The following is a 25891-nucleotide window of genomic DNA, read 5'->3' on the forward strand; positions in this document are numbered from 1 at the left end:
TCGCCCTAAAAACCAATGGAAAAAATATACTCGGGTGAGAATTAACAAAACAAACAAAGATCTTAAATATGACCCCAGAACCAACAAAATCAGTCTGGTCCCCACTTGCTCTTAAGCTCAGCTGGCAACAGGCTATCCTCTGGGCAGGCCCCACCACTCTTTATTCTACAGCTCTTTTGCTTCAATACAAGCCTCCATACTTATCTGGTAAATATCACTCATGGGGCAGGGCTTGTTCCATTTACCCCTCCTCAGCCCTGGAAAATCCAAAACCAAAAAAGTAAAGGGTAATGGTTAGCATTTAGATCAGGTTCTTGATCTTACAAATGGGAAAGCTGGGAGGTGTACTCTAAACAAAATAATGGTTTTGCTCAGGGGTTTCCAGTGGGGAGGGGTGGGGCTTACAGTGAGGAGAGGAGGGAGAAGATAAAGCTCGTGAGCTGTCACATCCATGCTATCCCACTCCTGATTGAAATATATGTCATCACCTCTCAGAGCTAAGAGGGGGCAGTACAATTTAGCACAAGTGGTTAAGAGTACAAGCTTTGTAGTCATACAGAGCTGGGTCCCAATTCAGTCACTGCCAGCTATGTGACAAGACCAAGTTACTTACTCCTCTAAGCTTCGGCTTCCTTCTCTGTAAAATGGAACAAATACAATGTAGGCACATGAGGCTGTTGCAAAAATTAAATGAGAAATATATGCAAAGTACTTATCACAGCATCCGGTAGAGTAAGCACTGAACACAGAGGCAAGAAAAAAAGGAAGCTAAAAAATATTGTGCACTCATGCTCCCACCTCCCAGCTGAGGATTTATAAATATCATCAAATACAACTCAACTTTGAGAATACATTATATGATGATTCGGGTAGCAGAATTTTTATCTTCCTAATTATGTTTTGCTTAGGCAAATGTCAAAAATGAGCTTCCACTTCCAGAGCAGATACTGATGGGATAGTGGAAACGGGACTTGCGGGAAGAGCTCAGACACATACTCAGCAGGAGCAGGATGGAGAATATGTGACTTGATAATTCATCTGTCTAATCTCAGTCTACAATGCACACTGAGCACTAACTATGTGCAAATCTCAAGGACTGGAAGAGTCTGATATATTTATGCAGGAGCCTGGCAGGAGGGTGGGATGTGGCTGCTAACAGCACTCACTAAGCACTCCCTCTGCTCCTGGGCTATGTGCAGCATCTCCCATGCATCACCTTTAGAGACAATCAATCAAGATACCATCAATCTCCATAGTAATTTAAGTTCACTAATAAAAGCTACAACAGTATTAACTCAGAGACTTATAATGGTGCCCAAAATCTTCTCCATCCTTTCTATTGCCTTCTCTCTCCCATCAGCATTTACTGAGTGCCAACTATGGAGCAGGCATGTGGTTACTATGTGGAGTTTGTAGTCTATGAGCAGTGACAGACATTAACCAAACCACCACAAGAATAAATGCCCAATTTTAAACAAAGAAGTGCTTGACTCAGCACTGGGCCTATAAAAAGGCACACAACAGTTGAAGGAGGGAGGGCGGAGAGTGTTGCTATTGCTGGGTGAGGGGCTATGTCAGGGGTGGGCAAACTTTTTGACTCGAGGGCCACAATGGGTTCTTAAACTGGACCGGAGGGCCGGAACAAAAGCATGGATGGAGTGTTTGTGTGAACTAATATAAAGTCAAAGTAAGCATCATTACATAAAAGGGTACGGTCTTTTTTTTTTTTTTTTTAGTTTTATTCATTTCAAATGGGCCGGATCCGGCCCGCGGGCCGTAGTTTGCCCACGGCTGGGCTATGTGAACTTGGGGCACTTACCTAGCCATGTTGCTATGAGGACAGCATCAATTCCGTCTATCGGCTCACAGATCCGAGCCACAACTGGGTGGATCTGCTGGGCCAGGTAGTATTGGGTGTCAATGGTTAAATTGTCTTGTTTCTGCAGCTGCTCAGGTGCATAGGCCCTCTGACTCGCACTGAGGTTTGACCCATCCTGTAAGAGGACACAGTATAAGGAAAGTTATAAGAAATTCAACCCCACACACACTTGCTTGGTCTAAAGAGGAACAAGAATTCAAATTTTGTGTATTTAATTACAAACACCAAGAAGTCCTTTTTTAAAAAAAATATTTCTTTATTGATTTTCAGAGAGAGAAGAAGGGAGAGGGAGAGAGAAAAAAAAATCAATGAGAAAAATACATCAATGAGAGAAACATCGATTGGTTGCCTACTGAACGCCCCCCTACCAGGGATGGAGCCTGAAACTCAGGCATGTGCCCTGACAGGGAATGGAATTGGCAACTCCTTGGTGCATGGGACGACGTGCAACCCACTGAATCACACCACCCAGGACATCAAGAAGTTCTTCTAACCTATTGGTGAACATTTCATAAGCATCTCAGAGTAGGAAGATGAAGGAGAACATCTCGCCCACTGCCCAAGAATGTAAATCCAGCATGTGTTGTGTTCTATTTTTTGTTGAAACATGAAACCAACAAAATGAAATGCCTAGATTAAATAATTCCAACTGCCACATCACAGAAACACATTGAGAAGACTTGCTAACAATTAGTCTAGTCAGAGGGCCTTTTAGGAGTGATGGCAAAAAACATGTGTGGTCTTTTATTATGTTAATGCAACCTCTTCAAGCAGGCATTCTAGTCATGGTATCATCTTAAAGGCCCTGGGAGTAATACTGTCCACAAGAACTGCATATATCATTGAGAATCAAATAAGCAAGGGGAAAAGATGGGAATGAAACCCACAGAGTCATCACTTATGTCAAGATATAACAGGTAAGAATAAAATTAATGAGGTATCTGGTGGAATTTGCCTAAAGCAAATTATTTGGCCACTGGAATAAAGGGCATGCCATTTTGCACTGTTTATATGGTTCTTCCTCAAGGCAAGGATGATGGTCAGAGAGCCTTTTAAGGAGTTTCTCTTTACTCTATAAAGAGAAGTTGTGAAATTCTATATAACTGACTCATATACAGTCCTGTGGTGATGTCACCATCATCTGTGAATCAAAAAGTCCATCACTTTACTGGACCAACATCCAAGAACTCACTCCACTCTTCCTCTTGTCTGCAACAACAGAATTTAATATTCACACTAGTAAATTATAACTATTCACAGTGCTCAGCTGCTCTGCAAAACTGATTATAATGTGAATCCTATTCTTTTATTCCTGCTACAATCAGTCCCTTCTCAGCTCAGAGCCCAGCCCAAAGCAAAAGCAACATTCCACGCAACTGTCTTTACCAGAGACTGGAAGTGGGGGTCTCTTTCTCTGGCTGGGCTCCTGATGGAAACAAACTGGGATATTTATCAACTAGGTTCTACCTATTCTAAGATATAATGAAATATCTGGAAAGGGAGCAAACCTCAGATTAAAAGACTTGCTTATAATTATTTTTAGGAGTTTGTAACAGTAAAAAATTAGTCAACTTTAATTGTTGTCCTTTTAGAAGTTTGAATTGTTAGATGAGTAAGATGACAGTCAATGGCCCTAACTGGTTTGGCTCAGTGGATAGAGCGTCGGCTGCAGACTCAGGGGTCCCGGGTTCGATTCTGGTCAAGGGCATGTACCTTGGTTGCAGGCACATACCCAGTAGGGAGTGTGCAGGACGCAGCTGATTGATGTTTCTCTCTCATCGATGTTTCTAACTCTCTATCCCTCACCCTTCCTCTCTGTAAAAAATCAATAAAATATATGTATTTTTAAAAATGACAGTCAATGACAAAATGAGTATGAAAAATGCCTGGGCAGTTTCTTTATGCACTACAACTATATTCAGATTGTCTTTTAATAAACACATGAAATCTGATCAATTTATAAAATTGTAGTTTTTTTTAAAAAATACGGTCTGTCTTAGGATTATAGTGTTGAGCTTACTAATTTTTAGTGGTTAATTAAAATCAGATTTGTAGAGGCAAGTTAAAAAAAACGGCACTTGAGCCCGGCTGGTGTGTCTCAGTGGTTGAGCGTTGACAGATGAACCAGGAGGTCAGGGGTTGCAGGTTTGATCCCTAGTGGGGGTGTGCAGGGGGCAGCCGATCAATGATTCTCTCTCATTACTGATGTTTCTCTCTCTCCCTCTCCCTTCCTCTCAGAAATAAATACAAATGTATTTTTTTAAAAATGGCACTTGAGCCTTAGCTGGGTTGCTCAATAGTTAAAGCATCAGCCCATAGACTGAATACTCCCGGGCTCGATTCCAGTCAAGGGTACATACCTTAGTTGCAGTCTCCATCACTGGCCCTGGTCAGGGCACATGTAGGAGGCAACCAATCAAAGTATCTCTCTCACATCTATGTTTTTCTCTCTGTCTCTCCCTCTCCCTTCCACTCTCTAAAAATAAATGAAAAAAATATCCTTGTGAGTATTAAAAAAAATGGCACTTGAGTTACTTTCCAAAATACCATTAGAAGATGTTCTCATCAGCAGTTGAAAATGTCCAAGCATATTCTCAGTTGAAAAAGGTTTTATTTTAAATAGTCACATAAAAAATTAGTTTTAACAGTGACCCAAACACATTTCTTACTGTATTTTAAAAATCTGAGCTTAAACATAACTAAATGCAAAAGAATGGGTGACAGGTTTTGCTATGTTGTATTAGAAAAACATTTAGGCTGTGACATAAGACCTACTTCTCAAACCTAGCAAGACCCCCATGGTATATGCAATAACATACAGCATATACCTTTAAAATCAGATTAAGGAATAATGTTGGTCTTGCTTGAAGTGCCCATGTAGTCATTTGTGAACTTCACAAAGTACATGCTTCACAGAGACAACTGGGTACAGTCAATTCATTCAAAACTATGTAGTCATCTTAAGTAAAAAAGCTATGGAAAAAAATTTTAAACAGATGACAAGTGGGCCCCTAAAAGTATTAAAGTCATGCCTCATGGAAATGATGTCCACTGGAAGTTAAATAATTAAGCATTTAAAACTTAAGCAATAAGTGAAAGCCGATTTAACCCTTTGCGGTCGTTTGTCTACTCTCAGCCACCAAAGCTTTTTTACCGTTCCGGTCGTATGTCTGCTCTCAGCCACCACAGCAAGGAACCGTACGAATCTTAACTCTATTCATTCATGTATCAGTTCATAATTTCTCTGAAAGCTCTTAAGTGTCTAAGCGACCTTGTCACGAACCAAAACATTGCCCCGACAAATCGGAGATATCGAAACTCAATATAAACAAACGCGGTCGTTCCACACTGGCCATGCAAAACACCGTGGCGAGTCAGTCGCCTTTTGAGAGTGAAGAAATCGAGAGATACTTCGCAGAATTTCAAATAAAGCTTTACAAATTACGTTTAACTGTAATTAGGCATTCTCGCTTGTTAAGATATTTCAAAATAATACTCCAAAATGGCAAAAAGAAAGTTACTGAAAGAAGTGTACTGCGAATCTGAAAGTAACGATGAAGAGTTTTATTTTGGCACCTTGAATACTGACTCTGACATAGAAAGTGATAACGTTTGTAGTGATTCTACTAGTAGTGACGTAGTTCCAAAAAAGAATTAATAAATCTTGTTTGTCCTTCATAATCTTGCATGTTATGTATCACTGCTCTTTCAATGGAAATTAATTCCGACCAGTACGACACCCATGTCCAAATTTAATACGACCGCAAAGGGTTAAGATATCAGCAAATAGTTCATGTAGGTTTTATAAGACCACATACTACAATACAAATTAGATACCAAAAACATTACCCTAAACTCATCTAAAATTATAGTCTGAGTAAGTTATCAGTAGAACACTGTATTCTAAATGTAAATTTTAAACAAAAGAGAACCTGTTTAAGAGATAGGCTATACTTGGAGGGCACTTCTGCTTAGAGCAATAAACAATTCTCTTAAAATGTATGATCATACATTTTCAAAAACATAGTCTAAAAATATGTTTGTGTTGTGAAGCACAGAAAGAATAATTTGAGTGCTTAAAAGCAAAAGAGGTAGGCAGCTTTGGTGAAAATGGGCATGTCCCACTGCTAGGGGACAAAGGCAAATTAAAGGCCTAGAGCATTTCTTGGGATACAGTGAGAAGAATAAGTTAATAAAAAGAAAAATAAACTGTAGTTTTAACAAGCAAGTTAAGGTCCAGTACCAGTGGATAAGGGAAATGTTGAAAAGACAGAAAATTGTATTTATTGTACTACATTAGCATCGGCATTTGAGCTTTTCCGTATCAATAAGCCCTGAGAAGAAGAAATCATAAGACCTAATAGCTAAATTTTTTTAATTGATTTTTAGAGAGAGGAAGGAAGAGGGATAGAGAGATAGAAACATCGATGAGAGAGAAACATCATCTATTGGCTGCCTCCTGCACGCCCCCAATAGGGGATTAAACCTGGGCATGTGCCCTGACTAGGAATTGAACCAGTGACTTCTTGGTTCATAGTTCGGTGTTCAACCACTGAGCCATATCGGCCGAGCAAGACGTACTATTTAGATATCAAAAAATATAACTCTGACTTTTAAATACTAGTACATCAGTCATACCACCATACGTCTCCATTCTACTTTTAGCCAAAACGTAACTGTGGCTGGATTTCATTATTAGACGCTATTTAAAGTTATATGCTGCCATATTGCTCCTCTCATTAATAATCTAAGAGCTTTTCCATGTATGTGAAGACAATAATAAAAAAAACTGGCCTATTTACCAAAATCTTTACTTGCATAATATGAAAATTGTTTTTTTGAGATGAGATTTGTCAGAGGCAATATGCAAAGCACATTAAGGGCTTGAGCGAGTCAGACATTTATGGAAATATTTTCCTGCAGGAATTGCTTTTCTGTAACAGTTCTTAATCAAGGGTAACCCTAGGAGGGAGACAGAGTCAAGTGCCGATTCCTGTCCATGTAGTTAAATCATGTGTTATGTACATCATCTACAGTACTGAGCAGATATTAGCAAATGACTTTTAAATTTTGAAAAGACTCTATGATTTAAAAACACATTGAGTGTAGTTCGACAAAGATCAATGCTATTGCAATGAAGTTTAAGGTTTATCTAAACTTCTTACTGTAACAACACAATGCAATAATTAATTTAAAAGCAGCAGTCTTATTCAAATGAATTATACCTTTTGGTAGACAGGCCAGATCATAATCATTTTAAAGAATCTGGATAAAGGCTATGACTGGTTTTTGTTTGTTTGTTTGTTTTTTTACAGAGAGAAGGAATGAGACCGAGACCTCTCCTTTGTTCCAACTGAAGTGTTTTCAAAGAAAAGAACTGCTCTTCTGTCCTACCCTCTCTCCCCATCCCTAATTGTTAGAGGCATGCTACTCTCAAATGAAACCAGTCAGTGGTGTCAAGCTGTGCTCTGTAAGGCCTAGAGGTTCCTCAGAGTTGCCTTGTGGAACAGGGAGAAGGAAAGAAGGTGGGTTCTAGGCCCCCTCCACTCAAAAGAAAGGAAAAAAAAAACTGGAAACTGGTAAATTTGTGTTTTCTCGATAAGGTATATTTTTAGGATATCTCACCTTTCTCCATATAATCATGCATTTTGTATTTCTTTCAAATAATTCTTTGAACAAAGGCTAGGGAAAACGCATTTACTCTCTTATTCTACCAATATTCATAATGGAAACTGTGGCAAAAGGAATGATAAATGACTGCTGCTGGACATATGACCAAACCTATATACATTTTCACTGAAGTTAACTGTAGTTACTGTCATATACCTGTCTCACCAAAATAATTTCAGTGACCCAAAATACACGTCTTTGTTTTGCAAAAATTTTAATAAAATATGCCATATCCTGACTATTTTTAAATGCTGTAAAACCAATCAGACTAAACCATCTCTTGACAGCATCAATTATCTTAAAGACTATTAAAATAAGACATTGTGGCCATTTGGATTTTACTTTGTGTCATAAGTGGTATGAGTCTTAATTATGATATTTTTACCTGACAGATGACATACGACACAGTATCTCCAGCTTTCACCTTTCTGCCTCCTTGAGAATTTATCCAGAGAGCGACATGTACGTGAGGTAGGCTTTTTTTATCAGGGTAATCCTGAGGATCCTTTGTCAATGCCTAAAAGAGAAAAAGAGGGAACAAAATGCCCCAAACTTTAAAATAAAACCCTTCTCACACAGCTATACACTAATACATCTTTGCTAGAATCATACATAAACATAGAAATGACATAAGATATATGTAGAAAACACTGTCACAGAATCTTTAGACATTCCATCCTCCTACATTTAGTAACTAATGTAACCAGATGCAACCTTGACAAAAAAAAAAAATACAAGTTTATGGGCTATGACACATAATACTTACACATAAAAAAAATAAGACTATAAATTCAATCTTAGAGTTTCTCCTAATGTTTGCGATTCTCTCACTGAATTAACTGATCAGTTAGGACTGATGGATGACGGATAACAGCTACTCTGACTTACGGATATGTTTCTCAAAAGCTTTTCTAGCCTAAATAAATCCCAAAGGTACCATAAATCACTGGATTTACTCCCACTGCCAACTTAAGCTCTACAAAGGCAGAATGATGAGTCTCTAACAGAAAGTAAGCGCCAGGAGAGCAGGAACACGCCAGCCTTACTCACAGCTGCATTCCCAGTGCTCAGAATGATACCTGACGTACAGTAGCAACCAAATGTTTGCAGGATAAATGATGCCACTCACTCTAAATTAATTCACTAAGTTCAAGCATAATGTCATGCATGGGTAAAATAGCCAATCAAAGTACAACACAGACCAATAGAGTTTAATGTAAGAGAGTATGCAAAGTTCACTGACATGGTTTCAGATTCCGCATTATAAATAACCTTTAAAAAACACTACTTAGAGAGTCTTGGTGTAGAATCAAAAAAGAATATGCACAATTATCTGAAAAAAGTTACTGAAATACATCTCCCTTTTCCAACAACATATGTGTGGAAACTGGATTTTCTTCCTATACTCAACCTAAGCCACACATCACAACAAATTGGATGTGCAAGCACATGAGAATCCAGATGTATTCTCCTAAACTGGACATTAAAAAGATCTGCAAAACTGTAAAATGATGTCACTCCTCTGGCTAATTTGTTTTTGTTTCAAAATAGTTATTTTATAATGTTATTTTTGTAATCCCATGATGGGCTTATTGCTGTTAAATAAATTAATAAATGCTCTTAAAATTTCTCAGTTTTAATTTCTAGCACAGTAAATAGCAACACAAACCACATAAACCAAAGCTCTTAGAGGCCTCAATTATTTTCAGAGTGTGAAGGTGTCCTGAGGCTAGGAAATCTGAGAACTGTTACAGATTAGAATAAAGCAGGTCCTCAAACACGGCTGCACATACCCACATTATATACACTTTCTAAATCAGACGCTCAGTGTAGGAGAGTGCCTAGGAAACTCTCCAAGTATTTGAATCTCCTCAAACTTGAATTATGCGAAGTCTTGATTGACTCAGTTGGGTAATAGTGCCTAGAAATCTTAATCAATATAACTCTACTTGAGAAAACCATTATCTTCTCCAATTGACTATACTTCAGTGCAATGTTAAGAAATTCTGAATTTCATCTGACATACTTTCCAATTATTAAATTGGGACTATTGGGGGTTTTACAAGCTAGTTTTAGGTGCCTTGATTTTGGGGGGGGAAAATGCTTTCTGGTGGTTTAGGCTCAAATTAGCCAGGTCTATAAAAATCAGCTGTCACATTTTGTGTTATTTTATGAAATATATTTAAGCTAAGACTACAGTAGTTCAGAAAATCAGTTGTTTGTGGCAACAAGGGCTAAAATTTTATAGTGGTAAATACCACTTTATCCCTCCACCCTAGGCTAACCTCCCATTTTCAACTCCTACCAGCATCATCTATAGCTATTGAAATTTTATTATCTATATCTATATCTACATCTATCTATCCATCCTGTAATAAGACCATCCACAACCAGTCATATACATAGACTCTTCTATTCCACTGCTTTTTCAAAGAGATAAAAGTAAAAACTGAAATGCTCACAAGTTTTAAATAGTATCAATATTCAGACAAATGTTAACAGGACAAATCACCTCTGACATATAAACAGCTTACCGTCAGTGGTTCTCAACCTTCCTAATGCCACGGCCCTGTAATACAGTTCCTCATGTTGTGGTGACCCCAACCATAAAATTATTTTCGTTGCTACTTCATAAACTGTAATTTTGCTACTGTTATGAATCGTAATGTAAATATCTGATATGCAGGATGTATTTTCATTGTTCGTGACCCACAGGTTGAGAACCGCTGCAGGAATAATTATTAAATAGAGAGTCTTTTCATTAGAATTTATTGTAGTTATATCTGCAGAAATTCTTTTTTATTGAATATTGAATTTATTGGGGTGACACTGGTTAATAAAATTATATAGGTTTCAGATATACAATTCTGTATATTGCACTGTGTTTTGAAAAATAAGTATAAAAATAGAGGACAGTAAATATCTTCAAGAGACCATTAACATCTCGAAAATATAGACCATTCTTTGCTCATTCACTTTTATAACCCAGAATCCAGTACTGTGCACATAAGAAGTACTCCATGTTTGATGAATAGATGATTAAATAAGCAAATGAGTTCTTTTATAGCTCACTTCCAAGTGAAATGGAGGATATATAGACAGTAAGTCAGTTTCAGTTCTGCCACAGGAAAAAAACTATGCACAGACCCATTCACACTAAGTACTATTATCCTATATAATAAAAGCCTAATAATATGCTAAGTGTCTGGTCGTCCATTCAACCAAAGTGTAATACGCTAATGATATGCTAAGGCTGCTCAACCGCTCACTATGACATGCACTGATCACCAGGGGGCAGATAGTTGACTTGTCGACCAGTCACTATGACGTGCACTGACCACCAGGGGGCAGATGCTCCGACCGGTAGGTTAGCTTGCTGCTGGCATCTAGCCGATTGGGACTAGGCGAGATAGGCAGGACACGCCCTGGAGCCCTCCCTTGGTCCATCCCCAGCTGGCCAACCTCCTGCATCCCTCCCTGGCCCCAACCATGCACCAGTGGGGTCCCTTGGCCTGGCCTGCAATCCGGGACCCCTCAGGGGATGTCAGAGAGCCAGTTTTGGCCCGATCCCGCAGACCAGGCCGAGGGACCCCACTGGTGCACGAATTCATGCACTGGGCATCTAGTTAATGATAATAATGTATCACTATAAGTTGATAATTATCAAAGCTGAATGATGGGTACATGGGGGTTCATGATACCACTCTACTTCTATATCAAATTTAAAAATTTTCAATAATAAAAACTTTAAAATAACAAAACTGTAGACTGTTCATGAGAACTTGAAGACTGCCAGTATGTTTATGACTCCAGGTTTCTTTGCACACTAGTAATACTGTCTCATCATTCATATGAGATGACGGTGTGGGCCCACTACCCTAGAGGACATGTGCTCAGTGTTATTTTGCCAATAATGTATTCATGTTTAGACTGAGCCTTCCAAACTCATGGAATCACACACTTCTAAGAACGTAGACAGTGTCAAGGACAGTCTGCAGAATAGATGCTAAAATTGATCAGAGGCAGATTGAAGTAATAACTCTTACTCAATTCAAATTTTTGAGAGACAAAACAAAATCTAAAAAGAAACCATTTTCTAGATTTTACAAGTAGTTCCATGCCATTGCATCACTTAAAGTGAAGAGCTAGTGCCAAGGTACACATTCTCTTATAATTCAATATTTTTATGTATAAATGAATGTCTTCTTTTGTGACTAAAGATATCACGGGTCAAAGTGTAATGAACAAGTGACTTACCTAAGACTAAATACAAATCATAAGAACATACATAGAAAATATTCATTCTCTCTAGAAATCAAAGAAATGTAAATGAAATCCAATAGTGAAATTTTGTTTCATATCCATTATGGTAGCAATGTTTTATTTAAATGTCACCAATGATTTCATCGCCAGTGAAATATCACCAATACAAGCAAATCTGTGGTGAAATTGGCACATATTTTCTTATTATCAATTGGTATCACCTTTTCGCAAAGCAATTTGACAAGAGCCATACAGATCTTCATATCTTTTGACTCAAATATTCCACTTCAAGGATTCTAAACTAAGAAAGTAACTGATCCGAAAGCAAAAAGTTAAATGGACAAAGATGTTTAATATAGTTATTTACAATAGCAAAAATAAATAATTTAAATAATCAAACAAAAAATTTAAATAAAGTTTTATCAGTGAAATATAAGATTAACACACTGATATACAAGATGGTTTTTAAGGTAATATAAAAATGTGAAAAAAAATTGCTTATGTTAAGTGAAAATAGATTTCAGTATTTTAATATTGTAATTGCTGCAACATAAAAATGTTTGCAAAAATGGCAAGCATTGCTTTTTTTTCTTTTGATAGTATTTCTCTTTTAAAATACAATTTTTTATTTTTAAGTTAGTTTATATCCTATATTATTTTGTATTAGTTACATGTGTACAGTATAGTGGTTAGACAATCATATACTTTACAAAGCCAGGTGGGTACTGAAAATATTGGGGCAAGCATTACTTTTATCATAAGCGAATTATGATTGAGTTTTAATTCTAAAATTTCCATTTAATGTAACGATTATATTATCTTTTATTAAAATTACATTTTATGAGCTTGGAGAACAAAATCTATTTATCACAAAACTGCTAAAATGGTATTTACAAAATTAGCTTCTAAGTATGTAAAGGTACTTACTCTTTGTGAATGGGAAAAATCAGTAACCTAACATCTTGTAAATGAGGATTTTATTTTTTCAAACTAGGTAAGAAAAAAGTATTCCCTATTTTCAACAACTAAGACTGCCCATAAAGTGTAACTTATAGTTAGGTCCTAAAAAACCTGCTTAATTACAGTACCTCTAAGGATCACCTTCTGTGAAGTTACAGGCATGAACGCACGCACATGCTCTCTCTCTCTCAGCTGACAGGCCTGACCCCAAACAACTATAACTTAGGAGGACTATGAAGAAGGCAGTACTCTCTAGTCCCTGAAACATCAACTATATTACTCTACAGAACCTCTACAGCGGTTCTCAACCTGTGGGTCGCGACCCCTGTGAAAGGGTCGTTCGACCCCAAAGGGGTCGCCTAAGACCATGGGAAAACACATATATAATCACATATTGTTTTTGTGATTAATCACTATGCTTTAATTATATTCAATTTGTAACAATGAAAATACATCCTGCATATCAGATATTTACATTACGATTCATAACAGTAGCAAAATTACAGTTATGAAGTAGCAACGAAAATAATTTTATGGTTGGGGGTCACCACAACATGAGGAACTGTATTGAAAGGTCACGGCATTAGGAAGGTCGAGAACCACTGGTCTAGGAAGAAGGCTTCCATGAATTAAAGTAAGAATGAAGAGAGAAGGCCCTGCAGCAGACATGGAGGTACCAGTGGCTGGAACAGGAAGTTTTATGCTAATGCGCAGTCTGTGAGATAGTTGTTAAGCAGCTTTCATCACCAGCTAGAGTTTATTTCAATTGCAAGGATGAGGTGGTTCTTCAACTATCTGAAGGAGGAGAAAAACACGTGGCAACAGCTGGGCTCAGCAATAAATGCTACATTTACCTTGTTAATTTCAAACTGGCTCACTGGGACACTGCCATTTAGCACATCTTCTCCAATTTCTATTAACCTCTTTTGAATATTTTCCACTATAGTGTCCCGGCTTTGATCAGAAAGAATCTGGCCAATGACAAAGCTGCAAAAAAAGAGAGGGACTGATTTTTTAAATATCATACTTCATTAATAAAGGTGAAAAAAGATAAATGCCAATAGATTAACATGTGGACAAGAACTGTAATAAAAGCTAACATGAGGGTTAAAGTCTAAAAGGCCATTACTACTTGTTTTTTAACATTAACTCTGCCAAAGGTTTACCAACCTTGGACTGTCAGGTTTGCCCTTAGACATACAGATAATTTTTTATGCAGCATCTAATGCATCATACAAAAGTACAGACAGGAAGGGTATATATTCCATTGTATTTTTAAGCAATTACAAAATTCAAAAGCAGTTATACTCTACTCATAAGTTAAAATGTCAGACGATAAGTATTTCACTTTCCTCATAAAGCACCAAGATGTTAGCTCTGATATCAAGGTATCATCTCTGCCTTAGATGATCATTAGCTAAGTAAGTAGAAATATACAGCTCTCTATGTAAATTTTAAAAACACACAAATATTTCAAACTTTTCTTTCTTCAGCTTCATTATATTGCTCAGTGTTCTTCTCTAACTTTACACTATTCCTTAAAAACGTCGCGTTATTCCACCAGACTCCCACAAAAAAAGGAAAAAAAAGAAAACGAAAAGGAGTAAGAAAGCCAATATTTTATCCATTTCTGAGAAAAATGCAGAGCGAGGGTTTGACAGCTGCATTATAATTTGTCAGAAAAAGAACCCTGACAAAAACATTTGTATAGCTTTAATTACTAATACATTTCTAACTCAGAGAAATTTACTTCTATTATGATGCATCTTTTCTTGGAAAACACAAAGCTGAAGAGAACACTCTAATCGACAGTCTATACAAAGTACTTTCATCTTTGGTACATTTGGGGGCAATGAAGCATTTCAAACTACATTTCATAAAAGGCTAACAGTGACCTATACTTGGATGATCAACTTTGCCTAATCAAGAGTAGTTTGCAGAAGCAACAATTGCTCACAATCTCCTGACTTGAAAACAAGAGGAAGAATGGAAAACAAGTAAAATATGCTGATATTCAGCAATGTTAAAATTAATTTAAAATTTCGCTTTCAAGAAAAAAAAATTCTTCTATTTTCAGAATTGCTCAGGATCACAAACCAGGAATATCTGGAAAGATGGCAAATAACGTACCCAACAATTCATTTTCTAAATGGGTGTTTTATAAATTAATATGATCCTAAAAAAATGAAACAGGTCTTAATACAATCTTTAGTCTCAGGTGCAAAGCTAGGGGGTCACTCATGAGGTACATAATATTTCTGAGGGACATATGGTTTTTGAGAACTAGCTCTTAAATTAACCTTAGGTAAGAATATTTGCACACAAATTATACTGGTGGGAACAAAGTCTCACTCCATGGTCCACTCTGAATCCTAGGACATTTTAAGCCATAAAATGGGGATGCCTTAACAATTATGTTCCTAAAAGGTTCTAGGACAGTGGTTCTCAACCTTGGCTGCACATTAGATTCACCTGGGAATCTTTTTAAAATCCTGATTTCTGGGCCTCATCCTCCAGAAATTCTGTTTCTTTGTTACTAATGTTGTGGCCCCACCCCATAACAAAGAAGCAGAATTTCCAGAGGATGAGGCCCACAAATCAGGATTTTAAAAAGATTCCCAGGTGATTCTAATGTGCAGCCAAGGTTGAGAACCACTGTTCTAGGATAATACAGGAACACAATACATTGCACTCTCTAATAGGAATATTAAAGCAAAACCATACAAAAACAAAACAACATTAAACAAAACCAACTCTGTAAGGATCAAAATGTGAAAGTTTACTCTCACCATGAGTAAATACTCATGAGATGAATTCTACAGCAAGCATCTCTTACTGAACCAGTGTGGCTTTTTAAAAATGTATCAAACTCCCCTCCAAATAAGTAAGAATTATTAATATGCAATAATAACAATAAGAAAAAAGAAGCTGTGTCCTTGTGCTTGGCAGAATCACAAGTGTTGTCCATGTCATTCACACCTGAATTTTTAAAAGACAAACAACAAAATAAAAAAACCAAAGCAGAACTCACTTTCCAGTATCTTTAGCAAGATCACACCAATCTCTTCTAACTATATCTAATCCTTTCAGCTCCTGTTTAGTGACGTAATTCCCATCCGATGTTGGTTCTACAACCAGAGCAGCATATTTCTTTTTCTTCAACAGTAGTAGAGACTTGAAAATTCCATCAATGTCGATTTCAAGCAGTTTGTACAATTTATTCACTTCACTTTTTACCTGTGAAAATTTCAATCATTAATATTATATTCTCAAACATCTAGTAGGAAGAACATGAACATGCTACAAATTCCCAGGAGTCAATCTAAACAGAACTTGAAGTCACACGATACTAGAATGCATTTACTCAGCATATATGGAACACGATATTTTTAGATTCAATGCAGAACACTTAAAAAAAAGCACAAGGACAGAACTGGCAGGGTCAGCCTCAAGAATTATAAAAATTATGACATAGTCTTTTTAAAATCTAAAAGCATATGTACTTACCTTCAAACTACTGAATTAGAGATTACACAGTCCAGAAATAAGTAAAACTTGAGCTATTAAAATAATGTCTATAATCTCGCTGTACCTTGAATATAAGTACCTTAAATATAAGCAAATAAATATATGCTGAACAAATAAATGAACAGTCACCTGCTCTTTACTGATAGGGACATGGCACAGACCATCGCCCCTAGGGAAAATATATAGTTTTTCAAGGTCCAATATGAATACAATATGCTAGGCTTACTCTCAAGTGAAGACTATAGCTCAAATTTCATACATTTCAGAGAAGACAGGTAGGAAGGTCTTAGTTTGTAAGATGATACCTTATTTTTAGTTTATTGAAACAATATTTTAATATAGTAAGTGCTCAAGAAACACTAAGTGTGCTAACATTTGTAGTAGGCTACAAATGATTATTTTTAAATGTCCCCTTATCTTTTCAAATATATTTTAAGTACTCCTATTAAAATTATAGATGTGTGTATAGGCATGTAGGTAGGTAGGTACTTATTCATATCAAATAGTGTATGAAAGGCATCTGAACACTACTAGAGACATTTCTCCTTATGAATAACCCTGTGATAAGTACTAACTTGATAACATCTTAAACTTATCAGACTTAGACTGTTCTCAAAGGCAAACCATATCTATCATTTAAGGAAAAAACAATTTTATTTTAATTTTATCCTCAAAACAATTAGAGAAGAGGCTAAGAAAAATAAAAGAGGATGAAGAACTGAAGGCACTCTGTTTATTATTTCCAGAAGCACACAATGTACATATACATGAATTTATGAAGTTCCAAGTTGAAAATAATTCACAAAAGTAGATAAAACAGATAATTTTGTCAAATTATCTCACCTTGTTTCCCAATTTAAATACTTCTTCCAGATTGGTGCTATTGGTGTTTATCATTATTGAATCTGTATCTCCATAAATAACTTCAAGATTCATCTAATGAAAAGCAAGAGTTATAAAAATTAACAACTAAAACATGGTGACCATTATGCATAATGAAACTAGAGATTTTCCATACAGAAATCACACATTCCAAGGATTTTTCCAAAGGTTATATTTACTCTTATCCATATTGTGAGGAGTGTACAAATGAAGATTAAGCCCCAATATACCAGAAAGGTGAACACTACCACATTAAAACATCTCCTTAATTTTCTTAAAACAGATATTACAATGGCAGGGGAAGTGTCTAGTTTCAATGGAAACAAAATGTGTAACTGAATAATACAAAGGAGGATAAGAGACTAGGAAAGGGGGACTATATTTACTCACTGTACCACAAGCTTAGTGGTCATGGCAATTTATGGAACAGAAACATAATAGGATTTTAAAATTCAGAGGCACAAATCCATATTAAATTCTTAACAGTTTCAAACAGTATTTAGTAGAATACGGAGAGTGCCAAAAAAATCAATCATAGCAAACAACACTAGAGCACATACAGTACAAAGGCCAGGAAGTAAACTCTAATTAGCACTGTTACTAATTTGCTTGAAACACTCACATATAGGCTTCAAGCAGCGGCTAGATCATATCAGTGTTTGTAAAAGAAAAAAGCTATAATCCATTAGGGGGGATTATAAATGTAAACCAGACATCCTAAGAAGCCATTTCCAGTCTGTTTGGGTTGCAATTTTCCTTGAATACAAAAATGTCACTAAGTATGATGTTTAAGAGTTGTTATATGATGAAAGTGCTCAGCATTACCTTCTGTACCATCTCTTTCGTATGCATCAAAATCTAAATGAAACAGAAAGTCAAGATTAATGCATTACATAATTGCAAAAACATAAAATATAAACACATAGATAAGTAGCCCAATGATGTTATTTCCATATATTTTTAAAGCTCTTGGTCATTTTCTAACTATAATTCTCAAAATAACAATATCAACATAATCTAAAAAATAAATTTGCCTCTATGTTGATTCTTAGAGATATGTAAAAAGATCTGTTGTAAAGATCAATGTAAACTCTATGAAAGCAGATCTATGTAACGATCTCTATTTAATAAACATGCATAATAAAAATACAGTAAGTCCTCACTTAACATCATGGATAGGTTCCTGGGAACTGCGACTTTGGGTGAAACAACATATAAGGAAACCATAGGCTAATTAACATAAACAAGAGTTAAGTTCCTATATCATATTAAGTTAAGTTCCTGTGTCATATTTCCTACAGTCACAAAAACATCACCAAACTTTTAAATAAACACCCAAACACTTCTAATGGTAAACATTGAAATAAAGATGAGCTACACATACATTTAAGGAAAATGAATAAAAACAAAATATTCTTTTCCATCCGGCCTATTCCAGCTTAGGGTCACCAGTGGCCAGAGCTTATCCTGGCAGCTCAGGGCACAGGTGGGCACCCACCCTGGACAGGACGTCTTTCCATGGCAGGGTGCACTCGCACCCACACCCACACTCACTCAGACTGGGACAATGTAGAGACGCCAGTTCACCAAACATGCACATCTTTGAGATGTGGGAGGAAACTGGACAAAAGCCACGCAAACATGGGGAGAACATGCAAACTCCACACAGACAGTGGCCCCAATTGGGAAGATTTTTTTCTCACCAGTGTTATAATGAAACGACAAACAAAATGACATTATTCAAGAACTGACTGTATCCCTTTATAATATGGAAAAAAGGCAACTATTGTCATTACTAATATTTAAATAGAACTGCATGGCTGAAAAAAAATTGTGACAGAGCATTTCAAATCTGCCAATTCTTACTCATAGTATTCAGTATCTTAAAAAGTAAAAGCAAAATATATATAAAATACATATTAGATTTAAATTTCTTTTCTACACTAAATTTCTTGAAGGCAGAAAGTAGACCTTCTCTATAGGCCCGAAGCTAGCATAGTGATAGTACAGAAGTGGGGCTCAATAAACATTTAGTGAATGAAGACAATCATACAGATAATATCTGTAGAAAGGTCTGTCCCAAGGCCTGTATAGCTATAAGATTAGACAAATATAGGTTATAATGTGGATATGTACCAAAACAGATATAAATTATAGGGACCAGATCAGAAGTAATACAAATTGAATAAATTTTGCTTGGGGCGTTGGGTGCATGATGCAGTGTGCAGGTGATGTTTTATTGAGTTGTACACTTGAAATTTGTAAGGTTTTTGTCAATCAATGTCACCCCAATATTTTCAAAAATAAAATAAAATAAAGAAAATATATCATACCATGTGAAAAGAAAAGTAATATAACATAATGAGCACCCAGAATGTGGTGTGTGTGTGGAGGGGGGGGGGGGGAAGATACTCTACTACAAGCATCTTGTGTATTTTCTCATGTTATTCTTCAAGGTCCCCAAGAAGTAACCACTATTAATATCCCCATTTGTTAGATGCAAAAGAAAAGAGGAAATAATTTGTCCCAGTAAGTGACAGAGCAAGGATAAGAACCCAAGTACTCTGACTCCAAAATATGGGGCCTTAGTCATTCCAGGTTATTTTCTCTTCACTACCACCCATTTTTTCAAAGCATCGGTTTAAACCAGAAGTCACTTTTCCAATGGGCCAGATAGACTTACTTCATTTATATTTATTTTTCTATCCACAATAGTTCTCACTGTCAACTAAGCTCGAACCTCATATTTCTGTCTTTCTTATCCTTCATATTACAAAGCCCTATAAATCCTGACCTTAGAATATCTTTTATATCTACCCATTACTTTCCATTTCCTTCGCGCCCCCCCTCCATTACTGTCTCCCAATTTTGTTCATTCATTGTCCTATGTTCTTAGGGCAGGAAGCCCTTCCCCTGTCCTGGGGGTAGTGGTAATCCTGATTAGGCTAACCAGTGGTTTTAATAATGGCTGCACAGTGGAATCACCTGGGAATCTTTTTTAAAAATACCAATAACTGGTGCCAGCAATGTTTCTAAACAGCTCTCAAGATGATTCTTATGTTGCAAGTGGGGTTAAGGACCACTGGCTCAAGATAATCATGGTAATGCCATTCTGGAAACAGTTTTTAGTCCACTCCCCAACTAGACCACAAGCTCTTAGTGGTCAGCGGACATGTTTATGCCTAACACCAGACTTCACATGTAATAGGCACATAAGACTGTTTGCTAGCTGGGCCAGTGTGACTCAGTGGTTGAGTGTCAACCTATGAACCAGGTCACAGTTTGACAGAGCCCAGGCTGCAGGCTTGATCCCCACTAGGGGGCGTGCAGGAGGCAGCCAACCAATGATTCTCATCATTGTTTCTAATCCTCTCCCTATCCCTTCCTCTCTCTGAAATCAATAAGAACATTTTTTTAAAAAACAACAACAACAAGATTGTTTGCTAGTTGATTGGTAGGTCTCGCAGTAATCCCAATTACTTTTCTACTAGACATTAAAATTCACTTAACTCAGAAAAAACAATCACTCTCCTCCACTTCATCTTCATTTTTTAATATTTAAATTACAGGGGAAGCATTGGTTGGAAAAGGGCAATAATGAGATCCACCTGAGTCAAGTTAATCACAGTGAGGACAGAACTACTTATCATGAGTTCTCTTCATCCTCTGCCCCTTCCACCCCACTAGGCTTAGCTTTCCTCATCACAAGGGACAATTCCACAAAGGAACTGTTACGTACCAAGTAAAATACCTCAGGAACAATCCGCCAACCTTTCACTGCAACTCTGCATATGCAGTAGCTAATTGCTTCTACTCTTCCTTGAAGCCATGAAGCAAACCATCACCTACCCCACTCTGTCGCGCCAACAACTCACAACCATTTCCACTCACCAAAATGGCTTTCTCTTTACTGGCAGAAACCTCTTGGTGGATGTTCTGCACAGAAATGGTAGAAAACTAACCACTGCTTTTCTTTTTTCACCTAACATTTTACCTTAGAGCTTATTCCATACCCACACATAAAGAGCTGCCTTATTCTTTTTTAATGACTACATAGTATTCCATTGTATGAACTGATCATGACTTAATTTGTGCTCTATTACTGACCATGTATGTTATTTCTAATCTTTTCCTTTATAACCACACTTCAACAAGTAATCATCACACATGTAGAACCTGCCAATATGCCAGTAACAAGATAAACTCCTACAAGAAGACTTATTGGGTTAAAGGTTATATATTCAAAATTTTTAAATAAATATAGTCAAATAGCTCTCCACAGAGGTTGTACTAATTTCTGTGGATAGTTTTAATCACCATCTTTCCAGTGAACCTCAACAGCAACTAAAGACAATGATGTCTCAAGTTCAAGGTCCTCTCTACAGCTTGTCAATTCTTCAGTCCACCCTAGGCCAGACAACCCACATCCAGGCTGACCGCTACTTCTCGTGTTTCTTCACTAAGCAGTTCTAGATGGTGGATACCACAGTGCCCTATCCAGTCCAAGTGCTAATGAGCAGGATCACCGCAAAGCTGCCCTCAATTCAAACTGCTCACTGGGGAAGGCTCAGCTGTTGGGTAGCCAGTGGATTACCAACATCTCAAGATCTAGCAGAGGGCCTAATACACGGTAGCTATTAATGAATATTTGTAGAATGCCAAATATATAATTCGAAGGGTAGGCGGTATTATAAGCCCCATTTTACAGAGGAGGAAAATTAGGCTCTGCAATTTTGCCCAAAGTAATAAAGTCAAGAACTTGATCTCCTAGCTGGATCTCATGTTTCTTTTTCTTTTCACTGTGTCTCACTGCCTTGTTAAAAAGCCTACACCACATAAATTTTCTGGAAGGCAACAATCAAAAACATGCATTACAGATATTTTCCCCATTAGGAAATGCATTTTACAAAAAAGCCACAGGTATTCAGAAAGGTCTACTAGACACAAGGTACGGTGATTGCAAGATGACCGCTCAGAAGTTCACTTTAAAGTGACAAGCCTAATATTAAAGCTCCCATTCTGACAGAAAATCATTTTGTAAGTGCTAACAGCTAGAAAACAGGGCTACAAAGGCTTGCTAAATTCATTAATAAGGCAGTCTGCAGTTATCTGATTTCACAGCAACACCTGCATATTTATCTACTCATTACCAATTGGATGATGGAATTTTTCAAGCACATTTCAAAAATCTGCCAACTTCAAGTGTAAAAAAATAAACTTTGTGGTTAATTTTTCCCTTAACAAAGTACAGCTGTTGAGAATAATTGTTCAAGATCTTACCCTGTAATGTCAACTGCAGCAGAACAAAGAGTATTTAATTAGCAAATCTATCCAGTAATTCAACACCTATTATATAAAATGCCTTCGTGATTTTATTCAGGATAATTTGCTAAGAGGGTTATTACTGACATTCAGATGGAATTTAAAATTCCTACGCAAGTCGAGTCATAATAGCAGTAATGATCTCCCCAATCAGGAGATTCGGTGTCACACAAGGCTCTCTTGCAATGCAGCAGCCGATTTCCTGACTTCTTAATTCTTGGGCTCAGCTCAGTGAGAGCCCTTCATGCCGATATTTCAGTCAGCAATACATCTTTAATGGGACTCTATTAAAATAACTAGAACAAAAATGACTTTTTTTTTGGTTAAAAAGAATGACAGCACTGCCATCATATCAATCATTCCAGGCTTTGCAGAACAGCGCCGTTAGGGGAAAAGAGGAGGGGGAAACAGGAAAGGAGTGGGGCTGGGAAAGCAATAATTAAAATAATACGAAAAGGTGTTTTAACCCCAACCTGAGGCTCTGAAGGCTGGTGAAGGGTGATGGGGACTAAAAAGGAAATGGAAATATATTTCAAAAGAGGGTTTCCTAAAGAAAATAATTTTTTCAGGAATACACCCACAATGTGGTTTACTAAGCAGTAGGAGCATGTTTGTTACCCTTGGATTAACAGCAGTGACCTAAGCACAACTACCACCGAGGTGTATATTTACAGGTTCCCCTAACAAGACCAGGAGAAAGCTGAGGTTTCATTATTTGTTAGGACAGAAAGTGGTGTCTTGTAATGCATTCAAAGGTCATAAAATGTTTCTAGGTGCTATTACAGACGAAAACAGTATTTATTAATACTGAGAGAGAGAAAACACTAACTTGCCACAGTTAAAAAAAAGTTTCAAGCTCCTATTCTAAAAGCACATGTCTATTATAGTGATATCTACGATCAAGAAACCCACTTCAGTATGTGATGCAGCTAAACACAACAGAAATTCTACTGGCTAAGCATGATGGGTAAGGTCAAATCTGCACAAATAATGTATGAATAGAATGACAACTGAAATCTCTATGGCTTTAGAGTTCTGTTACTGATGACAAAATTAGAAATAAACTGGAAAGTTTTTTTTATAATACATTAGCATAATAGGGGTAGCAAATGAATGGTTTTGAAGGATAGGGAAGAGAGACGTATTAGAAATATAAATATTATGATTTTTGGTAATCCAACCATTATCTAAGCTTTCCCTTCTCCCAATTTCAGCAGTTTCCAAGCAGGACTCAATGTTACTCACTTCTCCCACCTGGCGAACATTTATTTCATCCTCATTATATTAGATTACCTTTTCCCTATTTTCCTGTCCCCTGTTTTTCTGAAGTGTGTATCTTCTGTATGAGAAGCTCAAGGAGCAGGGCTATGGATTTAATAAGCACCCTACTTTCTGTCTCCACCCCTTTAAGATTCCCATGACACAGGGTCCCTTACTGCCCTTAAACCTTACTTTTCCCTTCTTTAAAATTGCGATTTTATACTACCTACCACCTAGTCCCCCGAGCTAGGTGGGAATGCAAAGAACTTTACACTGAAAACATGCTTTGCAAAAATAAAACACTATATTAAAAATAAGTGAGGGGTCTGAAACTTCCCTCTCTAGGTCTTAGCATCCTCATTTATAAAATGAAAAGGTTGAGATTCCTTCCAGATCCAAAAACCTAAGAACCCAAGTTGAACGTGTAGAAATATCACTTCTTTATATCTGGTTGTTTTGCATTTCAACCACATTCATTTCTTTAATTTTAGGCAAAGGGAGCACTAATATGTCCAACACAATTAATTAGCACTACAAAAACATATTTCCATATTCTAGATTGCTTTTGAGGACTATGTGGTTGCAAAATAACTAGAAAAATGTAAGCTCTCACAAGTTTTCTGCATACATCTTTATGCACTTAGTATAAAGTGGGTGAGTGTATTTACGGTACATAAAAACATCCAACACCTTCTGTTGAGTTCTTCCCCCAGCCCCCACCCAGGAAAATATATACACATCTGCATATACAGGGTGTCCCCGAAAATGTATACACACTTTAACAGCTAATAGCTCAATTTTGAAAATGAAATGTATTTTATGTATGTATGTATTTATTTTTGTTAATCCTCACCCAAGGATATTTTCCCATTGTTGTTGTGTGGTTTTTTTTGTGGTTTTTTTTTTGTTTGTTTGTTTGTTTTTTTTTGTTTTGTTTTTTTTTTTAGAGAGCATGGAAGGGAAGGGGGAGAGACAGAGAAAGGAACATCTATGTGAGAGAGGCACATCGATTGGTTGCCTCCTGCACGTGCCCCGACCAGGTCTGGGGCTCGAGCCTGCAACCAAGGTATGTGCCCTTGACCAGAATCAAACCCAAGACCCATCAGTCCGCAGGCCGACGCTCTAGCCACTGAGCCAAACCAGCTAGGGCTGAAAATGAAATGTATTTTTAAAAGCACTGCCTTTATAATTCTTCAAAGTATGTGTACACATTTTTGGGGGGACACCCTATATATATCAGGGTTTCTCAACATCAACACTGTTAACGTTTTAGGTCAGATAATTCTTTGTCATGAGGGGCTTTTCCTGACCTCTACCTACTAGATGCCAGTAGCATGCATGTGGGTACAGACATGCACAGATATATACATTCTCCGGTTGTGACAACCAAAATAGTCTTCAGATATTGCCAAATGTTTCATGGAGGGGAAATTGCCCCTGGTTGAGAATCAGTGATATTACACTGATGACTCAACATTTTCTCTCTCTGGGCCCATACTCAATTGTCTATCCCATAGCATTCATTCTAAACCCCACCCATCACATCCAAAACTGCAACCAGCTCCAAACATGACAAATGGCTTCTCCAAAAGCCTTCAACTAAAACAAAGGGCTGACTTTCATTCTGATCCAATGAGCTAACAAGTTTCACTGTAGCTTTCCAGTGTGGTGTTCCCCCTGCTCAACACCCCCTGCCAATATGCTATCCCTCCTCCAGGCCCTCACCACTCTTAGCCTACCACCTGTCTCCAGCATTACTACCTCCCAAGCCATTCTTCACACTTTCCCAGTGTTCTTTCTAAAATGTACTCTTTGAAATGAAATTCAAACCCCTTAGTTTGACCCAAGATCTGGTTGAGGTCCACCTCATCTTCTAATGCTTCCCACATTCATTCTTCAATCCAGCCTTCCTGAAAGATTTTGATTTCATTGAACAAGCCATGCTCTATTCTTGTTTCTTTACTTCTGTACTTTTCACATGCTGTTTCCCCCTAGGGGCTAAAAGCGTGGGTTTAGAAGTTAGGTTGTGTGATGGTTAATTTTATCTACCAACTTGGCTAGGCCATGATACACAGATATGTGGTCAAACACCAGTCTACATGTTGCTGTGAAGCTATTTTTTTTAAA

At 37.1% G+C, this 25891-nt stretch overlaps 1 protein-coding gene across 5 annotated transcripts in view; it reads right to left on the reverse strand.

Moving 5' to 3' along the window:
• The window catches only part of POLA1 (DNA polymerase alpha 1, catalytic subunit), a 316833-nt gene that overhangs the window by 186847 nt on the left and 104095 nt on the right, over positions 1 to 25891 (reverse strand). For all 5 annotated transcript variants that reach the window (XM_036304556.1, XM_036304554.1, XM_036304558.1 and 2 more), the window contains 6 exons: positions 18008 to 18040; positions 17144 to 17236; positions 15804 to 16009; positions 13627 to 13759; positions 7935 to 8066; positions 1820 to 1994 (listed from right to left, as the gene is read on the reverse strand). In XM_036304556.1, coding sequence (XP_036160449.1) covers positions 1820 to 1994; positions 7935 to 8066; positions 13627 to 13759; positions 15804 to 16009; positions 17144 to 17236; positions 18008 to 18040 — 772 coding nt within the window. The remainder of the gene's footprint in view (positions 1 to 1819; positions 1995 to 7934; positions 8067 to 13626; positions 13760 to 15803; positions 16010 to 17143; positions 17237 to 18007; positions 18041 to 25891) is intronic.

Source organism: Myotis myotis, unplaced genomic scaffold, assembly GCF_014108235.1.
Source record: "Myotis myotis isolate mMyoMyo1 unplaced genomic scaffold, mMyoMyo1.p scaffold_m19_p_4, whole genome shotgun sequence".
Taxonomy (NCBI): domain Eukaryota; kingdom Metazoa; phylum Chordata; class Mammalia; order Chiroptera; family Vespertilionidae; genus Myotis; species Myotis myotis.